We start from the raw sequence: 21,018 nt of genomic DNA on the forward strand, positions 1-21,018 counted from the left end.
GGGGCTTTGCGTTTCCGGTTTGTTAACTGAGGCTGGTAACATTTACCTAACACAGAGTTGTCACAAAAGGAACATGCTGTCAGCCTGTGTATTATTTTGAAAAGCCAAACACTTTCTACTTTCTATGCACACTGATGGGGTCGATTTCCACTGGCCAGTTATCAGTGTTTGTTCACTGTCTCATTCCTCCTTACAATCTCAGTCTTCCAGCCGAAGAGTTCTCCCTGAAACCATGGTGCATTTTCCAAAGTGTTAGGTTGGAGCGTTTCAAGAGGTGGGCCAAACCAGATTGTCGTCTCTAGCGAAGGGCTGACGGGAGACGGAACACCGCCATGGTCACGGGTGTTCTCAGCCCCGCCGCGGGAAGCGACCACGACCTGAACTGCACCCCTTGAAGTGAGCCATCATGTTGGCAAGTGCGCAGTCTGGCATCTGGCACCGCGACAGGTGACCGTGGCCTGGTTTTCTAGGAGCCTCGGTTTACTCCTCTGTGGGGTGCGTGGCACCAGTCCTGACTACAGGAGAGCTGAGGCCTCAGGGACGGGGCCTGAGGACGGCACTCGGCACGGCTCCTTCTCATCGGTACTAAGCACCCGGGCCCAGCAAATGCTCCGGGACCACCAGTGGACGTGTCCCACGCCGTCCATTCCACAGGGTGTTTCTGGAGAACCCTTCTAAGATCTAGGCGCAGCTCCCTCCCTCATGTGCCCACTCCACGCACCGTCTGGGGGCCTGCTATGTGCCCCGTGCTGGAACACACACAGTTCCCTTTTCTAGCAAAATTTCCTATTAATGGTGTTCTCAATAGCCGCTTCCTTGAAAGGGGTTGACGTGCGTGCTGATCCTCAGCCTTACCAACTTAAGACAGACTGCCTGTCACTCGTTAAGCTTTCCACTCTACGGAAGGAGACCTGTGTGCCGAGTAACTGGTCGTTCCCACTCGGGTGGGAAAGGCCCAATCTTCCCACGCTGGTGACTGAGCGCATCCTGTAGGGGCCAAGTGTCAGGGGCAGCTGGATCTCACGGTACAGATTGGAGAAGCCTTATTAGGGTGCATATCCATAGGTCTGTCACCCGGCAGGCACAGGTTTCTCTGTTGTACCGGGAACTTCTTTGACTGTTTAAAGAAATCTGCTTTTATTTTGCTCAGACACCTGCTGATGGAAATAAAACCATTTGACCCGTTCTCCCTAAAAGATCAGGGGAATATTCCCAGCAGGCTTTAAGTACATTTGGGGTAATCATAAACCAGCTCTTTAAAGAGAATTTAGGCACTGCCCCTCAAAGCAGACACAAGAAAAAAGCCTTGCTGTGGAAACTAGAACCATGCACCAAGAGGGCAGAACTAGCGAACGACAGCTTATGTGCAGCGACAGCATGCATATCTCCCGAGTTTTCCTGGCGAAAACCTAGCAGCTGCTTACCGGGCCCTGAAGACTCCCGTCCTCCCTGTCGATGCTGCCTCGAGAGAGCCGCACGTCAGGTTTCTATGGCAAAGGAAACAAAATCGGACAATTTCATCCTTGCTTTGAAAATCACAGACGTGTTCTGTATTAAGTCCCTTTCTCTTATGACACGTCGCCATCTGAACGAGAAGAGTCGCAAGTTCCCCAGTTTCAGAAAAATCCTCAAACCCGGTGATGACAAACCCAGGTCCGTTGCCCCGGCAAAGCCCCTCTCTCCACATGCGCACAGCACACAGGAGTGTGCAGAAGCCCCGCGCAGCACGGTGAAGTCCGCAATTCCCCTCTCTTCCCAGCAGCACAGAGTTTTCTTCCCGGCAGAGAGAACTCCAGCCCAGAGTGGAAAAGAACAAGAACCTCTTCCTGCGTCCTGGCAGAGCAAGGTTTACGTGCACTTGGCTGTAAACAGCAAAGCAGCAAACAGTCCAGTCACACGTCACTCCCCTTCCCCCACCCAACGCATCCGTGATACAAAAACCAAACGGATTAATCTGGATTTAGTATACGTAAGAGTACGCAAATCTCGTGAATCCCACACTAAACAGAGTAGGTTTCGTGCCATCCTGGCCGAGCTCGGCAGAAGGTTTGTTCCCCACAAAGACCAGTCTGTGCAGTGGCCTCTACCCTGCCTCCCTCTGTCCGCGCGCTCTGGCCACATACCCCTTCTCGGGGTCGTCGCCTTTGGCTTCCCCCGACAGGACTGCTCAGTTCTTGGTCTACAGATACCCTCTATTTGGCAGGGATCGTGCGGCAAGGACTTCCCTCATTCGAAAGAGGACGTCTCGATATGTCATTTGTGTGTCTGTACACCCTGCACCTGCAAGGACCCAGCACCGAGGACACAACCTATAAGCCCTTGTGGGGTGTGGGGCGAGGAAGAAATGAGCTCTGTCTCTCCCTTCTTGTAAACATATGTTTACAAAAACGAACCATGCCACAAAATGTTGTAGCCTCTGTACGACGTTATATAGTGGAAACCGGTGAAAACCACGTTAAAAGGCTGCACAGCATCCCCCGGCATGAAGGCAGTCATAAACACGTGACAGTGAGGCACACGGGCTCTGGCATCTGGTTCCCTGGGTTCGGATCAGGCTGCAACCCTTTTGAGCTGTGTGGCCTGGACCTCAGTTTCTTCAGCTGCAAAACGGGGCAGTGATAGTACCCACTGCCCGGGCATGATGGGAGGACTAATTCAATTACCACTGGCAAAGTATTAAGTCAGTAGCACAGAAGTGTCAAGTAAGATGAAGAGCTCTGTTACATGGGGGGCCAGTCTTCAGATTTCAACTGTATGAACAGTTGTTGATAAACACCTCTGTATACAAACGTTTGACTAAATCCCTGATTATTTCCCTGGACACATTTCCAAAAAAAACCCCACTGAGTCAGAGGGTTTAAACATTGGAACGGTCCTGGGTCTCAGCTGCCCAAGTGCTGGGCGGTCTGGATGTCCCTCGCCAGCAGGCACTCTGTGCCCTGCCACTAATGACTGTCATTTAAAACGGAGCCAATTCAATCAACGGAATACCGTATCAATCTGCCCTCCCGTCCTAAACATTAGAAATCCCTGCCTCTTCCCACTGGACGCCAGGCTCCGTGAAGGACAGAGGCCACGGCTGTGTGCTTCCCGTGGGGTCTCCAGGACTTGGCAGAAGGCAGGACACACTGGTGGGGAAATGAAGCATCCACACAACTGCCCTGTGAACAGTGTCCACGCCCCTGGGACAAAGCATTTGGCCTCCCGAAACCCACTCCTTGGCTGGAAAAGCGGTAGGCTAATACCCACCTCCCATGGTGAATACAAGGATTACATACGTGCTTGGAACAGTAACGGGCACCATTAGACATTCAGGAAATACCTGCTGCAGGAAAGCTCCACTGAAAATGCAAGGTAGAAAGAAGCTTGTACGGACGAGGAACCTGAAGCTTAGAAGGCAGAATTATAGGCGTACCTCAGAGATACTGCAGGTTTGTTCCAGATCGCCGCAACAAAGCAAAAATCACAATAAAGTGAGTCAAATGAATTTTTGGTTCCCTAGTGGCTATAAAAGTTACGTTTATACTACGCTGTAACACATGCAATAAATAGCGTTATGTTTAAAACGCTTGAATTAAAAACTGTTCTATTGCTGGGGCACCTGAGTGGCTCAGTTAGTTAAGCGCTGACTCCTGGTTTCAGCACAGGTCATCAACTCACGGTTTGTGGGTTCGAGCCCCATGACGGGCTCTGCACTGACAGCACGGAGCCTGCTTGGGATTCTCTGTGCCCCTCCCCCACTCGCTATCAGATACACTTAAAAAAAAATACTTTATTGCTAAAACATGCTAACCACATCTACTGACCCTTCCTTTCACGAACGATTTCTCTGGAGCAGGTGACGCTGTCTGACAGCATTTTACCCACAGAACTTCCTTCCCAAGTGGGGACGGTCCTCCAAGCCCTGCTGCCGCCTTACCAACTAGGGTTCCGGAATATTCTAAATCCTCTGTTGTCCTTCCAACAATCTCCACGGCATCCTCGCCAGGAGGAGCTTCCATCCCCAGGAAGCACGTTCTCTGCTCCTCCCCGAGCAGCACCTCCTCGCCCGTCAGCTTTATCCTGAGACGACAGCAGTTCGGTCCCGTCTTCAGGCTCCGCTTCTGATCCTGGCCCTCTGGTCCCCACCGCCTCTGCGGGGCCGTCCTCCGCGGCCGTCCTGAGCCCCGCAAAGTCCTCCACGAGGGTCGGATCCACTTCTTCCAAACTGTTGTCAGTGTTAACGTTTCAACCTCTTCCCACGAAATCACAGGGGTCCTTCGTGGCATCTAGAACAGTGACTGCTTTCCAGAAGGTTTTCAACTTTGTGCGGATCCGTCCGAGGACTCCCTGTCTATGGAAGCTATATCCTTTTTTTTTTTTAATTAAAACCTTTTTTAAAAAACATACGTATTTATTTTTTGGGAGAGCGCAAGCGGGGGAGGGTCAGAGCGAGGGGGACAGAGGATCTGCGGCAGGCTCTGTGCTGGCAGATGTGGGGAACCGACGTGGGGCTTGAAATCACCAACCGCGAGGTCGCGACCCGAGCCAAAGTCGGACATGCAACTGACTGAGCCCCCCAGGTGCCCCGAAGCTGTATGCTTACAAAATGTATTTCCTAAGTAAGAAGACTTGCGAGTCAAAAGTGAACTCCTGATTTGTGGGCCGCAGAACGGATGCTGTGCTAGCGGCACGAACACAGCACAAATCTCCGCGTCCATCCCTAGCGGGGCTCTGGGGTGACCAGGCGCCTTGTCAGGAGCAGCAGGACTTTGAAAGGAATCTTTGTTTTCTGAGCAGAAGGCCTCGAGGGTGGGCTTCAAATACCCAGCCGGCCGTGTCGTGGACAGATGCCCACCAGCCGGGCTCTGTGGTCCCACCGCTGGGGCACAGGTGGAGGACACCTAGCACCACTCCTCGGGCCCTCATTCCAGCACGGTCACTGGGCACCGGCTCCCTCTTGAAGTCACCAGCCACGCCGGCCCCTCCCAAGAGAGCCAGCCCGTGCTCCGGGGCTGTCAAGGCAGGCGCCGACTTCTCTTGGCTGCGGAGGTCCGGGACGGCGTCTCCCTCCAGGACCGGGCCGTCTCATCCACACCGAAAACCTGCTGCTTAGTGCAGCCGCCGTCGCTGACTATCTGAGCTCGATCTTCTGGAAAACTGGCTACTTCGTCCCACACTTGTAGGTTGTGGAGACGGCTTCTTTCCTGAACCCTCTGGAACCAGCCTCTGCTGGCTTACAGCTCTCCTCCCGCGGCTCCCTCGCCTCCCCCAGCCATTGTGGGACGGACGAGAGGGAGGGCCCTGCTCCGGGCCAGGCCTTGGCTTAAGACGACGTCGTGTCTGATCTGATCTCCCATCCGACCACCCGACTTTCTCCGCATCGGCAACGAGGCTGTTTTCCTTCCTTATCATCCGCGCGTTCTCGGGAGAAGCACCTGTACTTTCCTTCAAGAGTCGCTCCTTTGCGCTCACAACCGGGCGAACCCTTTGGTGCAAGAGGCCTCGCTTTCAGCCTGTCTCGGGCTTTGATGCCTTCTCACTGAGCTTAACCACTTCCAGCTTTTGATTTAAAGTGAGACACATGTGACCTTTTCCCCCATGGGGACACCCAGCGGCCGCTGCAGGGATATTAACCGGCCTGATGTTGAGTGTCGTGTCTCAGGGAACAGGGCTGCTCGAGGACAGCGTGGTCCGTGGGGCCCCAGAACAATTACAGTCGTAACTTCAAAGATACTGATCGCAGGTCACCGCCACAGAAGTCTGAACTGCCGTGAGAATTACCAAAATGTGACCCAGACACGAAGTGAGCTAATGCTGCCGGGAAAATGGCACCAACTGACTTGCTGGACGCGGGGTCGCGTGTACGCCTTCCATACGTGAAGAAGATGCGACAGGATGACGAAGGCCCCGAGCTGCCTGAAGCAACATGAGGTGCGTGCAATCAGGCGACAAATACGTGGTTTCTTTTAACCGGAGCAAATGTATCTTTTAAAAAGTTGACTTATTTAGGTCATCTGTATACCCAGCCTGGGCCTCGAACCCACGACCCCAAGACCAAGAGCCGCACGCTCTTCCGGCTGAGCCCACCAGGAGCCCCTGACTGGAGGAAACATTTACTTTTTTACTTAAACAAAAGCAACTTCTGTTTCTTATATGCTTGCACAGTTAGGTGCTGTGTCCCATGTGTTTACGTAGGCATTTGGATCTCCAAACGAACCACATGGAACGACTTATTCCTGACGCACAGGAATCCCCCCACATTACACTTTCCCCAACACAGCGTTTCAGTTTCAGCCGAGAAAACCTATCTCTGTAACGCGCACTTGTGTTCCACGAACAGAGGTATGTAAGCTTTTCCACGCAGCCGACAGCCTGTCTCAGAGGCGGGTGCCGGCATGGGGGACTCGAGAGAGCCAACACCGGCCGTCAGAGAGAAGCGGCCGTTCGTGCCTCTGCTCCTGGGTGAGGTGCGTGCAGAACATTCTAGATTTGAAGACAGTAATACAAAAAGAAGAAATTTATATTTGAAATCTTACAGAAATAGGTCACACACATAAAAAAATGTTTGGGGCTGGTTATTTGGTTATTTTCCCCATCAGGTATACCTTCTCTCTCTCTGTCTTTAGGTATAACTTATATACATTATACACAAGCCCAGTGCGTTTTTATAAATGTGTGCCCCCACCTAACCCAGTACCCAGATCAAGATACTGTGGATACCCAGCAGGCTCCAGTTGAGGCCGGCCTCCGCCTCGCAGAGGGGACCGATCTTCTGACCCGCAGCCAGAGAACTCACGTTCTGCACAGTGCCTCCCCTGTGTCGGGGTCGCGAACGTGATCTCTGTGAGACCCGGCCCTGTGGGCGTGAGGAGGGGTCTCGCCCACCGCGACCCGTGTGCAGCGTCCCACTGTGCGACCCCGTCTGTTCTGCAGGAAGGGGCAGGTGGGTTACTTCCCGTTGCTGGTACCGAAAAGGGACACCGGTGTGAACATTCTGTCCCCTGTGGCCCCGGGCGCTGCGTCCTCACAGGCAGCAGGTGAGGGCTGAAGGCACGGTGTTAGGCTCTGGGGAGGCAGCAACCACCAGCCACACCGCGGTCTCTTCTTTCGTGTGCTGTCACTGCACTGTCATCACCTCTGGAATGCAGCCGACACAAGAACGCAGGAGGGGCGTGGCCTGGCCCAGCAGAAAAGGGCCAGAGGGGGTCTCGCGGCGTGTCCTTGCCCCCCCACCCCGAACCCCCGCTTGGCGCTCCTCACGCGTAGACTGCCTGGGTCTGTATGAGGGGGACAAACAGCTCAGACATTCATTTCCTTTTTCGGAAGACAAAGTCGGCTTTATAGAGACAGGCCTTTCTCGCTTTAAAATTAAACTCCTATCTTTAGCGCAGCACCGCATTAGAGGAGTACTGTGCCCGCTGTAAGGAAGACGAGACGGTGACACAGTCAGCCTGTCTTTAAGCCATGCCCAGTGGGAAAGAAAGCCCTCTGAGCAGGCTGACGAGGCTGCGGGCTCTCTCCGGCCAGCCTGTGAGGGCTCCTGCAGGCAAAGGGGCACCCCGGGAGGTCGCGGGCTGGATGGGGAGAGGGCCCACTGCCAGGAGCGAGTGCCTTAGGTCAGGGCTGGGCGGCCGGGGGCAAGCGGGAGAAGGTGAGGGAGCCCTGACCCCCCTGGAGTACGCAAGGAAAGGCAGCAGCCGTATTTACCGGCAGTGACTGCCCTCAACGGCGTCAGTCCTAAGAACGGAAGATTCCAGTCGACACCTGTTGATGCTCATCTATTAGAAGACGTTTGGGCGAGATTACTGACAAAGCAACTTGGGAGTCAATCTTTCAAACAAGAATACAGCTCCTTACCCAGGGGCACAAGCTGGCCCCACAGAAGGGAGTAGGGGTGCTGTGCCTCGCATGGCCCAAGGACCCGTGAGGGTTGGGGATTTGTCACCAGGTCACGATGAGGCAGAAACAGAAGGCAAGTATCTTTAAAAAATTCCAGAGCAATCTGAAATAGTAATTTTTAGGTCTGTTGGAGTTCATATAAACAAACCTGGCTCATGTTCTGCATATTAAAAAAAACCTGTTTTGTCTTTTCTAGTACTTGTTTTTACTTTATTTTACAAGGGTATCAGGCCTACGACGGTTTAGGAAAAAGCCCCAAAACAGACCCTCCGTCCCTGACCACTGGAGAAGCCTGCAGTGGGCTGCCTCCTGCCCAGGGCCCCACATCCTGGGAAGAACACTCGGGCCTTGTTAGCCATCTGCTAAAAATAGTCCACTTGTGGGCGCTCTGCCAACAGCAAAAAGGAATTAAGGCTTTATTTATAACAACAAGCAAAGCCAATAAAAGCACGTTCCACTCCCAGGTGATGGCTGCCGTGCTCCTTCGCGGAATCCCCACAAGGGGCTCAAAATCTCCCGCTCGACCTATTCTCTTAGTGTCGGGTCAGGAGAGGCGGGAAGGTGTTCTGGGACCGTCCTCGGGAGCCTGGCGTGGGCTCAGGGACACGGTCTGGAATTTCAGAGGCTCTCAGCTGCCGTGGAGCACGCCCTGAGTGAGAGCGAGAAGCCCTTTGAGGAATTCACGTGTACCCCCTACTCCTCCCACTGGATACGTGCTGCATGTTTAGTCTTCGAGCCAGCCCTGGGAGGAAAGTATCACCCACACTTGATAGAGCATATTCTACTTATTTTACAGACAAATGAGTTAAAGCAGAGAGGGTGAACAATTTACATGGGGTCATAATAACCAGGATTTTTAATTCTCATGTGGCTGACTCCAGGGTCTAGATTCTTTCTAGTATTGCCTTCTTGAAAAGGACAGTCAAGGACAGGAAAGACCGTTTTCAGTTCTAATGTGCAGCGTGCTCTGTTTTCCCGCCACTGCCCGTGCCCCTGGCCCCGGGGTCCCGCTAGCCTGCCATGGCCTAAGGGGCCCTGCGATGTCTGTCCCCCTCACCCGCTGCTGCGCTCTGGCCACTGCGGTGGTCTTTCTGTGCTCAGACATACTTGGCCCCTCCCGCCTCGCCTCGGGACCTTGCACTTGGTACGCTCTCTCCCTGGAATGTTCTTCCCATGTGTCCCCACGCCGGCCCTCCCCTCCTGTGCCGTCCTCTCTGTCACAGCGGCTGAGTGAGGAGGCTGGACCTTGAGGACAAGACGAATGCAGGGACAGCTCACAGTCTGACGGACCAGTCAGTCATCCTGGGCAGTCATCCTGTGGTAGCCACTGGCTGATTTTAAGTGTGAGAATGAGAGGGTCAGATTTTAGAAATACGGCTGTGGCTGAGGCAGGGAACGGGGACGCTGACATTCATGTCACCCCCATCTCCTTGCTTACGTGTCTCCGCCCACTACTCCCGTTGGAAGAGGCCCCAGTCCTGGCCACGCGCTTCCCCTCACCCCTACCACCTACAATGCCCACCTGACGAACACCCCAATCAAAGATGGGGTAGGGAATATCCGACTCACCTGCGATACCAGTACTGCTTGGACCCCGTAGCCAACAGTGACAACCATAAGACATTCTCACTCATGGACGGCCACACTAAATCCTACCAGAACACTAACAAAGGATGCCAGATACCGCAAGAATGGTCAGTTACGGCTCGGGGCACCTGGGGGGCTCAGTCGGTTAAGCGTCTGACATTCGACCGCCGCTCAGGTCACGATCTCATGGTTTGTGAGTTCGAGCCCCCTGTTGGGCTTTGCACCGACAGCATGGAGCCCGCCTGGTTTTCTCTCCCTCTGCCCCTCCCTGCTCATGCTCTCTGTCTCAAAATAAATAAATAAACTTAGAAAAGAAGACTGATCAGTTATGCCTTAAGTAGGGATTTAACTCTGGAATACAGGGCTAGCTCAAACCCAAGCAAAATGTCCCACATTGTGCATCACGTTACACTCCTTACAAGTTTTTAGAAAAATAATGTATTTAAAATACAGAGCCAACAGTATACTTAATAGAAAAACTACTATAGACAACATCTTTAAGAACAAAAGCAGGCAGGGACCTAGTTAATATAAAAATTGGCAAGGGATGCCTCAAAAGAAATTGACGTATGTAACAAACACTGAAAATGGAGAAAGAAGATGCTTTCAACAAGTGACGTGTGTCTATTATGCCTCAAAAAATGGGGGAAAAAGAGACAGCTGTGCATGCAGAAAACCCAAGGAAATCAGTCAGAGTTCATGTGATCAATACTGGAAAACACAAGGTAAGTGTCTAAAAATGAACTGCATATGCACACAGAAAATACAGACCCAACAAATTCGGGGAAAATGAAACACCATTAGAGCAGCGGCAGGAGCTCTGAGTGGATGGGCAGTAAGCCAGTAAGGGACGCGAGACACAAAATTAAGTCATCAAAGCGGCACGGGAGAAATAAAGGGCAGGGGGAACAGGTGGCGGGGAGGCCCCGACTGAGCAGAGACGTCCTAGAACGCAGGCGGTTGGGCAGGCGAGGCGCGGTGCGGACCAGGACCCCGGGGGGCATCTCGTACAGCCTCAGAGACGGGCTCTGAACGGAATCTGGGAGCCATGTGGGGTCTGAGATGTCCGATGCGTGAGTGTGGGTTATACGGACTCACACACTTAACAGAGCTCGGCCGGCTGCACGCTCGAGGTCTGCTCATTGTATGTGCGTGGTCTCGATGCCGAGAAAAAGCCCACAACTCACCAGCCGGGTCCTGAGCCTCGTATATAAACACGTGACACCGCTCAGAAGACGAGTGGTGAACCCGTTAGCTGCTTCCCACTCCCTAAGCTTCGGTCACATCCAGCGTGGGTGGGGGGCTTCTGAGAACAGTCTCCTGACTGGTGTTGTTACTCATGCTCCTTCCCTCTGCCTGGAAGGGATTTCCTGAGCTCGTCTGCCTTGCAAATTCCAACGGATCTTTCACCTTGGCTCAACACATCCGGGCTCTGGCACTGTCCCTGACCCCTCCAAGGACCCACGGGCTCCTGGTGCTCCCCCGCCGCACCCCAGCAGAGCAGCACGGGCCGGCACCCTGCAACCCTGAGCAAACCTTCGCTCACTCGCGGTCAGTCGTGCATGAGCTGGTGGTATTTACATTCAGCAGCTCTAGTTCGGAGAATAGGTAATAGTGACTTATTTATTTATTTATTTATTTATTCTTATTTATTTTTGAGACAGACAGAGACAGAGCATGAGCAGGGGAGGGGCAGAGAGAAAGGGAGACACAGAATCGGAAACAGGCTCCAGGCTCCGAGCCGTCAGCACAGAGAGCCTGACGCGGGGCTCAAACTCACGGAATGTGAGATCATGACCTGAGCTGAAGTCGGACGCTCAACCGACTGAGCCACCCAGGAGCCCCAACAGTGACTTTTTAAAAACAAATCAATGCAAGAAAATATTCTGTCTGGGCAAAAGTACAAGATGGGCTAGGGAACGGCCGTTCTTGGAGCCCACTCCATATCCAAACTGGCTCGCTCAGATTTCCCCACTGAACGATCACCACTGTCTGCAGCTTGCCTCTTATCAAGATATGCTTGAACTTAAATAATTTAGATTTTTGACAGCACGAAACTTCTGTTCAAAAGTAAACGCGTCACCTTGCCTATCAATGTTTCCTATAGCCCGCTGTAAACGTACGTACCGAAGAGCGCCCGGCAAGCGTAGCGTTAAAACTCCCCCCAGCACGACGTGCCCTCGCATGCGCTGAGGCCACACGACAAAGCAGCTGGACCGACCCTGCAGCAGGGTTCTGGGCTGAATCCAGGCTCAGCCACACGTTAGCTGGGTGGCCTCGGGAAATCCCCTGTGCCGTAAAGCGGGGGTGTCACAGGGAGGGTTCACTTCCTTTATCCTCAGTTCCAAAATCTAACAAGCACCAAAAACTGGTGATTTGTTTTTCTTTTGCATTTGAAGCAAGCGAATTTCACGGCACAACGTGACCTGAATGGATGTGAACTCTGTACCTATTCCTGTTAACATGAACATTCGTGTTTTGCTGTTTACCCCTGGGATGCCCCTGGAACACTACCTAAACCCACGGCACGTGCACCACACCACATTAGCTTTCTCTGGTGCAACAATACTGGATTCTGAAGAACACAAAACCTTCCAGAATTTCGATTAAAGGATTCCGGACCCCTCTCCTCCTCGGGTGGCGGGGGGGGGGGGAGGAGCTGGCCAGACTGGACTCCCCACACGAGAAATGCGTCGGGTGGCGGCAGCACGTGGGAGACGTCGCGTACAACCTGAGGGGCCCGACTGTGCCAACGGTGCGTGCTGAGGAACACCGCCTTCGTCCCGACCGGCAGCGGCGGAGCATGGAGCCCGCGTGACGTCTCCGGCCCCCCTGAGCTCTCCGAGGTGGCAGGCGTGCTGAGGGCAGCCCCGGTACGTCCTGTGCTCAGGGCACTGGCCGCTCCAGCAGTGAAAACGGGCTTCCCTGAACCTGAGCGTGCGGGCTGCTCTAACTGTGAACTACAGGTTCAAAGAAACGAAAGCCACGTAGAAACGATGTTGACGAACGCTGCGCGACACAGACTAAGGTCACTGTCTCATGACACCGTTACTCGGCGGTTAAAAGCGTCAGTGCCTGGAAGACACGAAGTGACGTGAGAACCGTACCTCCCACCACCCGCCCCTTGTTGGTGTCTGGCCTCTCGGCCTACAGTCGAACAGCGTCTTGGCTTCAGGGAGCGTTTACTTGATCAAAGCACGAGGGACCGGCTGTGCCCTGCCCAGGAGACGTACGGAGTCGAGAATCTGTGCCCGCAGTCCTGGCTCTGCTCAGCCATCCTTTTCAGGCCGCTCCAGGAAGACGGAACCAGCCGTGCAGGGGACGGGGGAGTGGGCTCTGAGGCTGAGGGCACAGGAGTGCGTGGCATGGGGCCCCGAGTCCGAAGGGCCCTTGTGTCAAGGGACACACAGAGACTGCTCTGCCTTTCCACTTCCTCTCTGCCCCAGGAGACATCTGAGGTGGCTGTCACTCGGGCTGTCCAGACACATGGGGGGGGGGGGGGGGGGGCGGCGGTCGGTATGTGTCGGAGCACGAGAGGAGAGGCACCGGGCAGGCAAGGCCTGGGCCCTCGGCTGTCCGGTCACACGTCCTGCAGCAGCAAAATGCAGGCTCTTACGTGCGAGCTGACACTTAAGGGGGAGCTGCTTCTGCGAAAACCACAGGGATGCTAACACCTCCAAGCCCCCAATGCCACCAGCAACATCTCAGAAACCTGGTGGAAAAGGGAATCCAAGAAGAGGAAATGACCCACTGTTGCCGGCGTTAGGGGCCAGATGTGAGACAAACTCTCTGGTTTTGAAAAGGATGAACCTTTCCGATCGTCTGCAGCACAGCAGACCGCGCCAGCGCGTCACAAGCGGAGGGGGTCCCAATTACCAGGATGACCAGGAACCTCTCCTCTTTCTCGAGCCAGCGCTGGTCCTCCTCCATTTCCTGCTGCTGCCGGATCAGCCGCTCTTCCACCAGCTGGGTGGGCAGCACCTGCCCGATCCCGCGCAGGTCCAGGGCCGCAGAGTCCTGGCGGGAGGGAAATACAAGAGCGCATCCACTCTGAGGGGCCTACTGAGGATAGGTTTGCTGTTTTGTGTGTCTTTCCAAAGGAAGTGAAGCAGAACGGCAAGGGCGGTGGAAAGAGGGCCTCTCACACTCCGCTCACGGGAGCGACTTTCCCAGAGGCGGCTCGTCACCTCCTACCGAGCATCTTTGCCAAGTACGAGGTCGTTCAGCCCACAGCTCCACCTGCAGGGACTTATTCTAGAGAAACCATCCAAGGAACGTGCACAGAATACACCACTGGTTACGGTGAAGGAGTGAAAACAGTCTGGAGGTGGACCAGAAGGAGGGTTAAACTCGATGCACACACGCCGCGGCAGACCGAGCAATTGTTAAACACGCTCACTCCAAGGACGAGGGCACGGCAGGGACCACAGGTGTTCTGGGAGTCCAAGAAAGAACATTTACTATCACAGGAGCGGTTCTCGGTTTACCAGGCAAATCTGGTGAAAGTTACCATGGCCCACAGAGCGGCAGGCTCTGTCCCCCTGCCCTGCTCCTCCCGGGGACGTGCCTCCCGCACACACTCATTACGCTCAGGCTGGTGCGCCGCCTTTCGGACGGGCGGGCTAATGGTGGCGGCGTCTCTTGGTTTCAGTGAAAAGGACGCACAGACTAGGAAGCACTGGGGCACATGGAGCACCCTGGTGTTCGAATGAGGTCACCGAAATCAACAACTCACTTTGGGCAAAGCTTCATGCTAACACACGAACATCCAGCTTACCTCCACGTTGGGCTGCCACATCGATATCTCCTGTGGTCTGTGATTCCATGAGTCCGTCTGGTCCAAAAGAGATGCCTGACCCGGGTAGATGCTGCCAGCCGTGGCTGTGACCCCATGTGAGCCAGGATAGCCAGACACCTGCGAATGGGAGGCAGCGGGGGTCACACTCCTGCACAGCTGTGCCCTCCACACGCAGGCCAGCGGCTCAGATGACAAAGATCACCGTGGAAACGCAACAGTGGTGCCCGAGACATCCACATCTGGATCCCCGGAACCCGGGGCTGTGCCCCCTCACGTGGCAAAGGGACTTCACACACGGGATTGTAAATAAGGAGACTTGAGACGCGGCGGTCACCCTGGATTAACCGAGCGGACCTAACAGGAGAAGCAGGTTCCTGACAAGGGCCAAGGGGGGCCGAAGGGGAGAGAAGGGGAGATGTGGCTACTGAAGCGTGCTCAGAGAGGTACGGCAGGGCCGGTTCTGAAGGCTGGGGAAGGGCTCACTGGCCAAGTGAAGCAGGGGGCCTCCGGAAGCTGGTCAAGGCAAGGTAATGGATTCTCAACTAAAGCCCCCAAAAGGCAATCCACGAAGGCCGCATCGAGAGCTAAAGCGAACACACCAGCAAGTCGGAAATTATTTCCCGTGCCATTCTGCAGCTTCGACGCCAAAGCAACAGGGACCACGGTCACGGCTCTGTGGCACTGCTCCCGAGCGCTCTTCTCTAATGAGCTAGAGCTGGCGGTGAGCGAAGTCCGGCCCCGTGTCCCCACAGCGGTAGCCATGGTAGAGACAAGGCGCTCAGGTGCACGTGCAGAAAGAGTTCAGGGCAGAAGGAAAACGAGAGGGCTGTTTACGTGGTTCCCTCCCTCAGTCACGAGAAAAAGAGGGGACGGAAGCAGCATTTGCTTCCATAACTCACTAGGCAAGTACTGTGTGGCCAGAGTCGCCAGTTAATTCTTCAATGAGATAAAGCACAGCCAAACCCGTATTTCCAAACATCAACACGTTCTTCAACAAAGATTTCGTGCATCGGTTAGGTCTCCAGGCATGGATTTATCCCCAAATTGCCTAGTGACAACTAATAAACTTTCAAATAAGATGTATAGACCGTTCTCATAGTTTACTTAAAGGAAAATATTTTTTTAAACATTTATTTTTTGAGAGAGAGAGAGAGAGAGTGAGCAGGAGAGAGGCAGAGCGAGGGGGGACAGAAGATCTGCCCCGACAGCATGGAGCCCAACGCGGGGCCTGAACTCATGAACCGCGAGATCATGACCTGAGCCAAAGTTGGACACTCAACCGACTGAGCCCCCTGGGGCTCCCCCTTGAAGGAAGATATTTTAACAAAAAAATTCCGCTAACATAAAGTGTCCTATCGCTATTTTTGGTCGGAAGGGACACACTACTGCCAGAGAACTTTCAGGAATTTGCACAGGAGATTTCAAGTGTTCTGTGGCAGCCACACAGCGGAGTGACGGGATCCAGTGAACATTTTAGGCCAAGAAGGAACGTGAGACAGTGGCAGGCAATGGCCCGCTGCTGTTCCCATTTGCAGGACAAAGAAACCTGGCGCCCGGGGGAGGCGAATCGTTCATTTCTTCAATGAAAATAGGAGTATTTTAATTTCTCCCCCGAATCCTTCCTCTGTTCTATACACGCCTGTAGGCACTTCAAGTGGAGGCAAGTCTCCGTCCTCACGGGCTTCCACTCCACGGGGCGGCGGCCACTGACCAACGGGCACCAGAGCCCCAGGTCGTGAAAGCCGCGCAGACCGGTGCCCTGACCGCATGCTCTCTCGGTCTCGTCAGCGGATGTGGCCGCGTTTTCTCTCAAGAAGCCTGGGGTCCGGTGCCTGCCCGGGGCCCGGCTTCCCTCCTTGGGCCACCCACACCCCTCCGGCTGCTCTGAGCGCTGCCCTAGGTCCGGGTTCCGGCTCTTCAGCCGTGATGAGTCACGGCCAGGCAAGCTGTAACCCACGCTTCCGGCGACCGAGGGGCCCAGGAGCGCCTCCCTCGAGGGCGGAGGGCACGGGGACAGTCAGTCACCGCCAGCCTGCAGAATGAGGAGCTGCCCCGGAGGACCCGATGGTTCACCCTCCCCTGGCAAGTGGGGGTCTCAGGACAGGGTCTCCCAAAACAGGGCTGCCAGTCCTGTACCAGAGCTCCTGGGGGTGCCTGCTCACGATGGAAAACTGCCGGGCCCCCGTTCAGAATTAGTACGCGGGGGTCCGGAGGCAGTCAGCCAGGCAAAGAGCCGCCGCGTGTCCACTTTCCGCATTCTGTCTAGCAACATCCTTCTAGCTCGGAATGGCCTGCCCTCACCCGGCAGCCCAGCACCGCACAGGGAAGAGTGTTGTGTTGTCCATACTGACCCAAGAGGCCTGGCTTTAAATAGAGTTGAGAGGCACGTAAAGGAATAAAAGTGCTTTCATCTGAGTGAAGGAGGCACAGTAAGCGGGCTTCTGTGTGCTCCCTGAGACACGGGTAACTCAGGGGAGACGGCAGTTAAGGGAAGTTCTCCCTCCCCAGACAGACACTCGAGGACCACCCGCTGTTTGTTTAGCGTCTGAGTCCTTCTCCGGTCAAGCACTTTCTATTAGAGGCCGGGTGTCACGGCTCACCCAGCCAGCCAGCTATGGATTTCGGTGCAGTCGCCTCAGAGGCGCGGCAACGGCAAAGCCACAGCCGATACCAATTATAAGAGGGGGTTTTATTTCCCAGAAGCGATTTGGCCCGCTACCCAAATAACATCACTACGGCTAAACAATCTGTGGAATAGTCCCCAGCACTACAAAGGAGTGAATTAGTGACACCCTCATCAGGACGTCAACGCACAGACACCACGCCAGTCAGAGCAGCTGAGCACGGGGGACGAGCACACCCTGTCTGATCGTTTATCTGAAAGCCAAGGACACGCCACGCCAACCTCTCCTCACAGTCAGAGGGTGGCTGCACCGGGCAGCGGGCGACACGGGGAGGGGAGGGGACCCTCCAGGCTTACAGCAGTGTTCTCCAGCCGGTGTGGCGCGGGGAGCACGGTGTCCACTTCGGCCAGAACTGGGTCGAGTATACCTCCACAGGGCAAATACCCTTCCCTCAGAAACAGAAACATTACTGACTTTGCTTCGGGTCCTTTCCTTTCGAGGACAGTCTTTCCCAATTTGCGTAAGCTACTTATCAGCCTGGAAGCCTGACAAGCTTTCCACACCTGTCCACATAGCATCTGTCCAGCTCGCAAGGTACAATCGAATGTTGTTTTTGCCTTCCGGAAAAACCGCCCAGGTCGTCACTACCTCTGCGCAGAAGGAGCCGCTGGGTTCGCCTGAGCCTCCCCGAACAGAGGAAGGCGATGGGGCTGAGGACGTGGCACAGGACAGACGCCCAGCTGTGTGAAGGCCACCCTCTGGGGGTCAACACGCCGTCCACTTACAGCTACTAGTCAGAGTACTTTCTCAGTTCTCTGCGTGCCAAATCACTCGTAAGTACAGAAATGAAAAAAACGAATACACGTGACGCACCTCCCCACCCCAAACGTGAAGAAGAATGCATCTCACGTCTGTCACGACTGGCATATCATACCTGGTAATGATTGGTCTGTACCATGTGCTGGGGACTGGGATAAAATCCTTCGCTGGACCGTGGACTGGGGTAACCAGGTCTGCTGGGCTGTGAACAAATCAAGAGAGCGTCGTATGAATGAGTGTTTTGATAATTCTGTTAAGTCTATGTTTCACTGAAAAGAACAGAAAAAGGCATTTCTCCAAAACGCTTCCGTTGGAAAGAATGATCAGGGGTGTCAAGGCACTTCAGCGGGGGAAGCAGCCTGTCCCAGCGACGTCCGGGGCACAGGATACCGCCACGTGACACAACAAAGCCGCACCCCTGCCTCACGACACACACAAAGATGAGCTCAAAACGGATCGTGGATCTACACGGAAGCGGCAAAACTGCAACACTCGGGGGAGAACAGGCATCTCTGTGACCTGGGTGAGGCGACCGTTCCCTCGATACGACACCAGAAGCTCAATCGAGAGTGAAGAAAGATAACCCGCGCTTCGCAGAATTAAAAGCTCTCGTGTTGCAAGTGAGACCGCCGAGAAAGAGAGAGAGACAGCCCACGGAGTCTAAGAAAATACTGGCTGATCACTTGGGAGACAGACCCAGCAAACACAAAGAACGCCTGTAACTCAACGATGAAACGACTATCTGGCTGAACATGGGCGAAGGGCGAGAGGCCCCAGGGAGATCCACCGGTGGCCAGGAAGGCCCGGCACCCAGGAGACGCACGTCAGGAGGCTCTCCGCGCGGGAGCCGAACCCGTGCTACTTCCGCTCTGTTGCTTCCTGGCTGCGTGACTGCGGGTGGGCGAGGGAGCCCACTGGCTTCTGCATCTATCGAACAGGAATCCAGCTAGAGGGACGGTGAAGTCACTCCCAGCTCTAGAATTTTCGGTCTGTCTGTGGCATACGTGAATTCAAAGTTCACAGCAAAAGTGGTTTAGCCTGAAATAGAAGATAAGCCCATGAAATCTTCTAACCCCGAGGGACTGAACGGAGGACAAACCCACTGCTCTCCAGCCAAACGAAGACCAGAATAAAAGCAGATGGACTCAGGTACCAGCAAAGCCCAGGGGAGGAAAGAAACGCCTCAGAGTCTGCGTCTCCTCCCGAGGACGCACGTGGTCCTGCAGGAGCACACGCTCTGCTTGGCTTCTGGGTGTCTAGGACCCTCTCGTCACCCCACAGCTCTGCTCACACGGCCCACTGCCCGGATGCCTCCTGCCTCAGCCTGGGAAGCTCCACCCCAACTCCTGAGTCTTCTACGGTGATTCCGTGCAACCTCCTGATTTCTCCCACAGACGTGACATCTAAGTCCTCGGCTCTCCTCCGTCACGCGATTCAAATCCTGACTGGGATTGCGGCTACCTCTGTACCTGCCCAAGCCCTGCTACTGTGGGGCTGTGAAATCTCTGTGGGTGGGGGTGCCTGGGTGGCTCAGTCGGTTAAGAGTCCGACTTCGGCTCAGGTCACGATCTTGTAGCTTGTGAGTTCGAGCCCCGCGTCGGGCTCTGTGCTGACACCTCGGAGCCTGGAGCCTGCTTCGGATTCTGTGTCCCTCTCTCTTCGCCCCTCCCCCACTCACACTCTGTCTCTGTCTCTCTCTCCCTCTCTCAAAAATAAAGATTAAAAAAAAAAATTAAAAAAAAAAAATCTCTCGGGTGGAAATGCTCCCTTAGCCCATGAGCCTGCATTACAGTGGCCCAGATGCGGTTTACCCCAAACTTAACCAAATAGGAGGATCCACCGGAAGCAGGAAAGGGACATCAAGGGGGTGTCACAGGCTTTACTCTGTGTTCTACGGTGGCATTTTCTACAAGGATGTTCCATGATGCCTGAGGGACTACTCTTCAGATTTGTATTTTTAAAGATTTCATTTGAACAAGCAGTGAAGGAGAGGCAAAAAGAAAACAGTTCCATTATCTCTGTTCCATGACATTGGACCGGCAACACTCATTTTTTTTTTAAGTTTATTTATTTTTGAGAGAGAGAAAGCACAAGCGGGAGGGGCAGAGAGGGAGGGGGGAGAGAGATTCCCAAGCAGGATCTGCACTGTCCGTGCGGAGCCTGGTGTGGGGCTCGAACCCACGAACCACGAGACCACGACCCGAGCCATGGCTTCACCGACTGAGCTGCCCAGGCGCCCGCAACACTCATTTCAAAGGTATGTGTTAACATGTATGCACCGCCATGGCGGAGTGGGACTCCTGGAGTCCAAGCGCAGGAGGAGGCAGAATCAGGACAGTAGGCAGCTCTCCGATGGTGGTACAGTTGTGTCCCGTGGCTTGAGTCCTGGAGGTCGCATGTAAGTAACAGGCAAAAATAACAACTTTTCCTCAGTGTGTCCGTGTGCAGCGAGCTGACGTGCTTTCCGTACGATTTGACAGTTGGAGGAGCAATGTCACCGGGCGGTATTATCACCCTTTTCCAGAGGATAAAGCCGCGGCTCAGACAACTTCGTCAACGCGAAGACACTGCACCGTCCACGCGGGCAGACCTGCTCGACCCCCAGATCCGCTGTGCGGTGACGCCGCCCTGTGGCAAGTGTGCTTGGGCTCGACAAATAAAACGGAAAATACAGAAGGAACTGATGAGGGGCCGGCAAAGTCACCACACAACGTCCCACAGGGACTCAAATACCTGAGTGGGTAACAAAAGAGAGCACTTGCGAGGTTCCATTTCAAAATAAAACAACAGGGAAAAGGATGAAAATGGGCTTTATGGCAGACAAGACGATCGCGAAACCGAATTCCGCGAACCCGCGACCATGGAGAGCGCGTGTCCCGTCAGACGGCTGTTCGTGTTCCCTATGAGCAGGACGCCAGCATGGCGGGGGGCGGGGGTGCGGGCTGTGGTCAGGGCCGTTCACCTCTGCGCCACCACGTTCCCGACGGGGTCACGGGGGCGGGGCTGTCGTGGGGACTGACGTCCAGTTCTTGGAGGACGGCTTCCACGTGAGCGCCTCGGAACTACCATTCGGCAGGTTACTCCGTCTCCTCCTCTAAGACTACACACTCGGATTTTAAGGTTTTTAGAAAAGCAAACCGTGGAGCTGTGGGAGATTCTGCTCAAGTCTGGCCACGTGAGGCGGGGGAGGAAAAGCCAACACACCCTAAACCGGCGGTTCTCCGTCGGGTGGCAGTGTTCCTGCAGGCGTCCAGGGCACCCGCGAGGGCGCCGGGCTGAGCCCGACGGCACCGGGGGTCAGAACGACGG

The 21,018-nt window shown here is 54.6% G+C and overlaps 1 protein-coding gene across 11 annotated transcripts in view; it reads right to left on the reverse strand.

Annotated features, from left to right (window-relative positions):
• PTK2 (protein tyrosine kinase 2) overlaps window positions 1-21,018 on the reverse strand; it is a 258,431-nt gene that overhangs the window by 12,774 nt on the left and 224,639 nt on the right. For all 11 annotated transcript variants that reach the window (XM_047842378.1, XM_047842374.1, XM_047842376.1 and 8 more), the window contains 4 exons: window positions 17,825-17,911; window positions 14,246-14,383; window positions 13,345-13,485; window positions 1,425-1,487 (listed from right to left, as the gene is read on the reverse strand). In XM_047842378.1, the coding sequence (XP_047698334.1) occupies window positions 1,425-1,487; window positions 13,345-13,485; window positions 14,246-14,383; window positions 17,825-17,911 (429 nt within the window). The remainder of the gene's footprint in view (window positions 1-1,424; window positions 1,488-13,344; window positions 13,486-14,245; window positions 14,384-17,824; window positions 17,912-21,018) is intronic.

This window comes from Prionailurus viverrinus, chromosome F2, assembly GCF_022837055.1.
Source record: "Prionailurus viverrinus isolate Anna chromosome F2, UM_Priviv_1.0, whole genome shotgun sequence".
Taxonomy (NCBI): domain Eukaryota; kingdom Metazoa; phylum Chordata; class Mammalia; order Carnivora; family Felidae; genus Prionailurus; species Prionailurus viverrinus.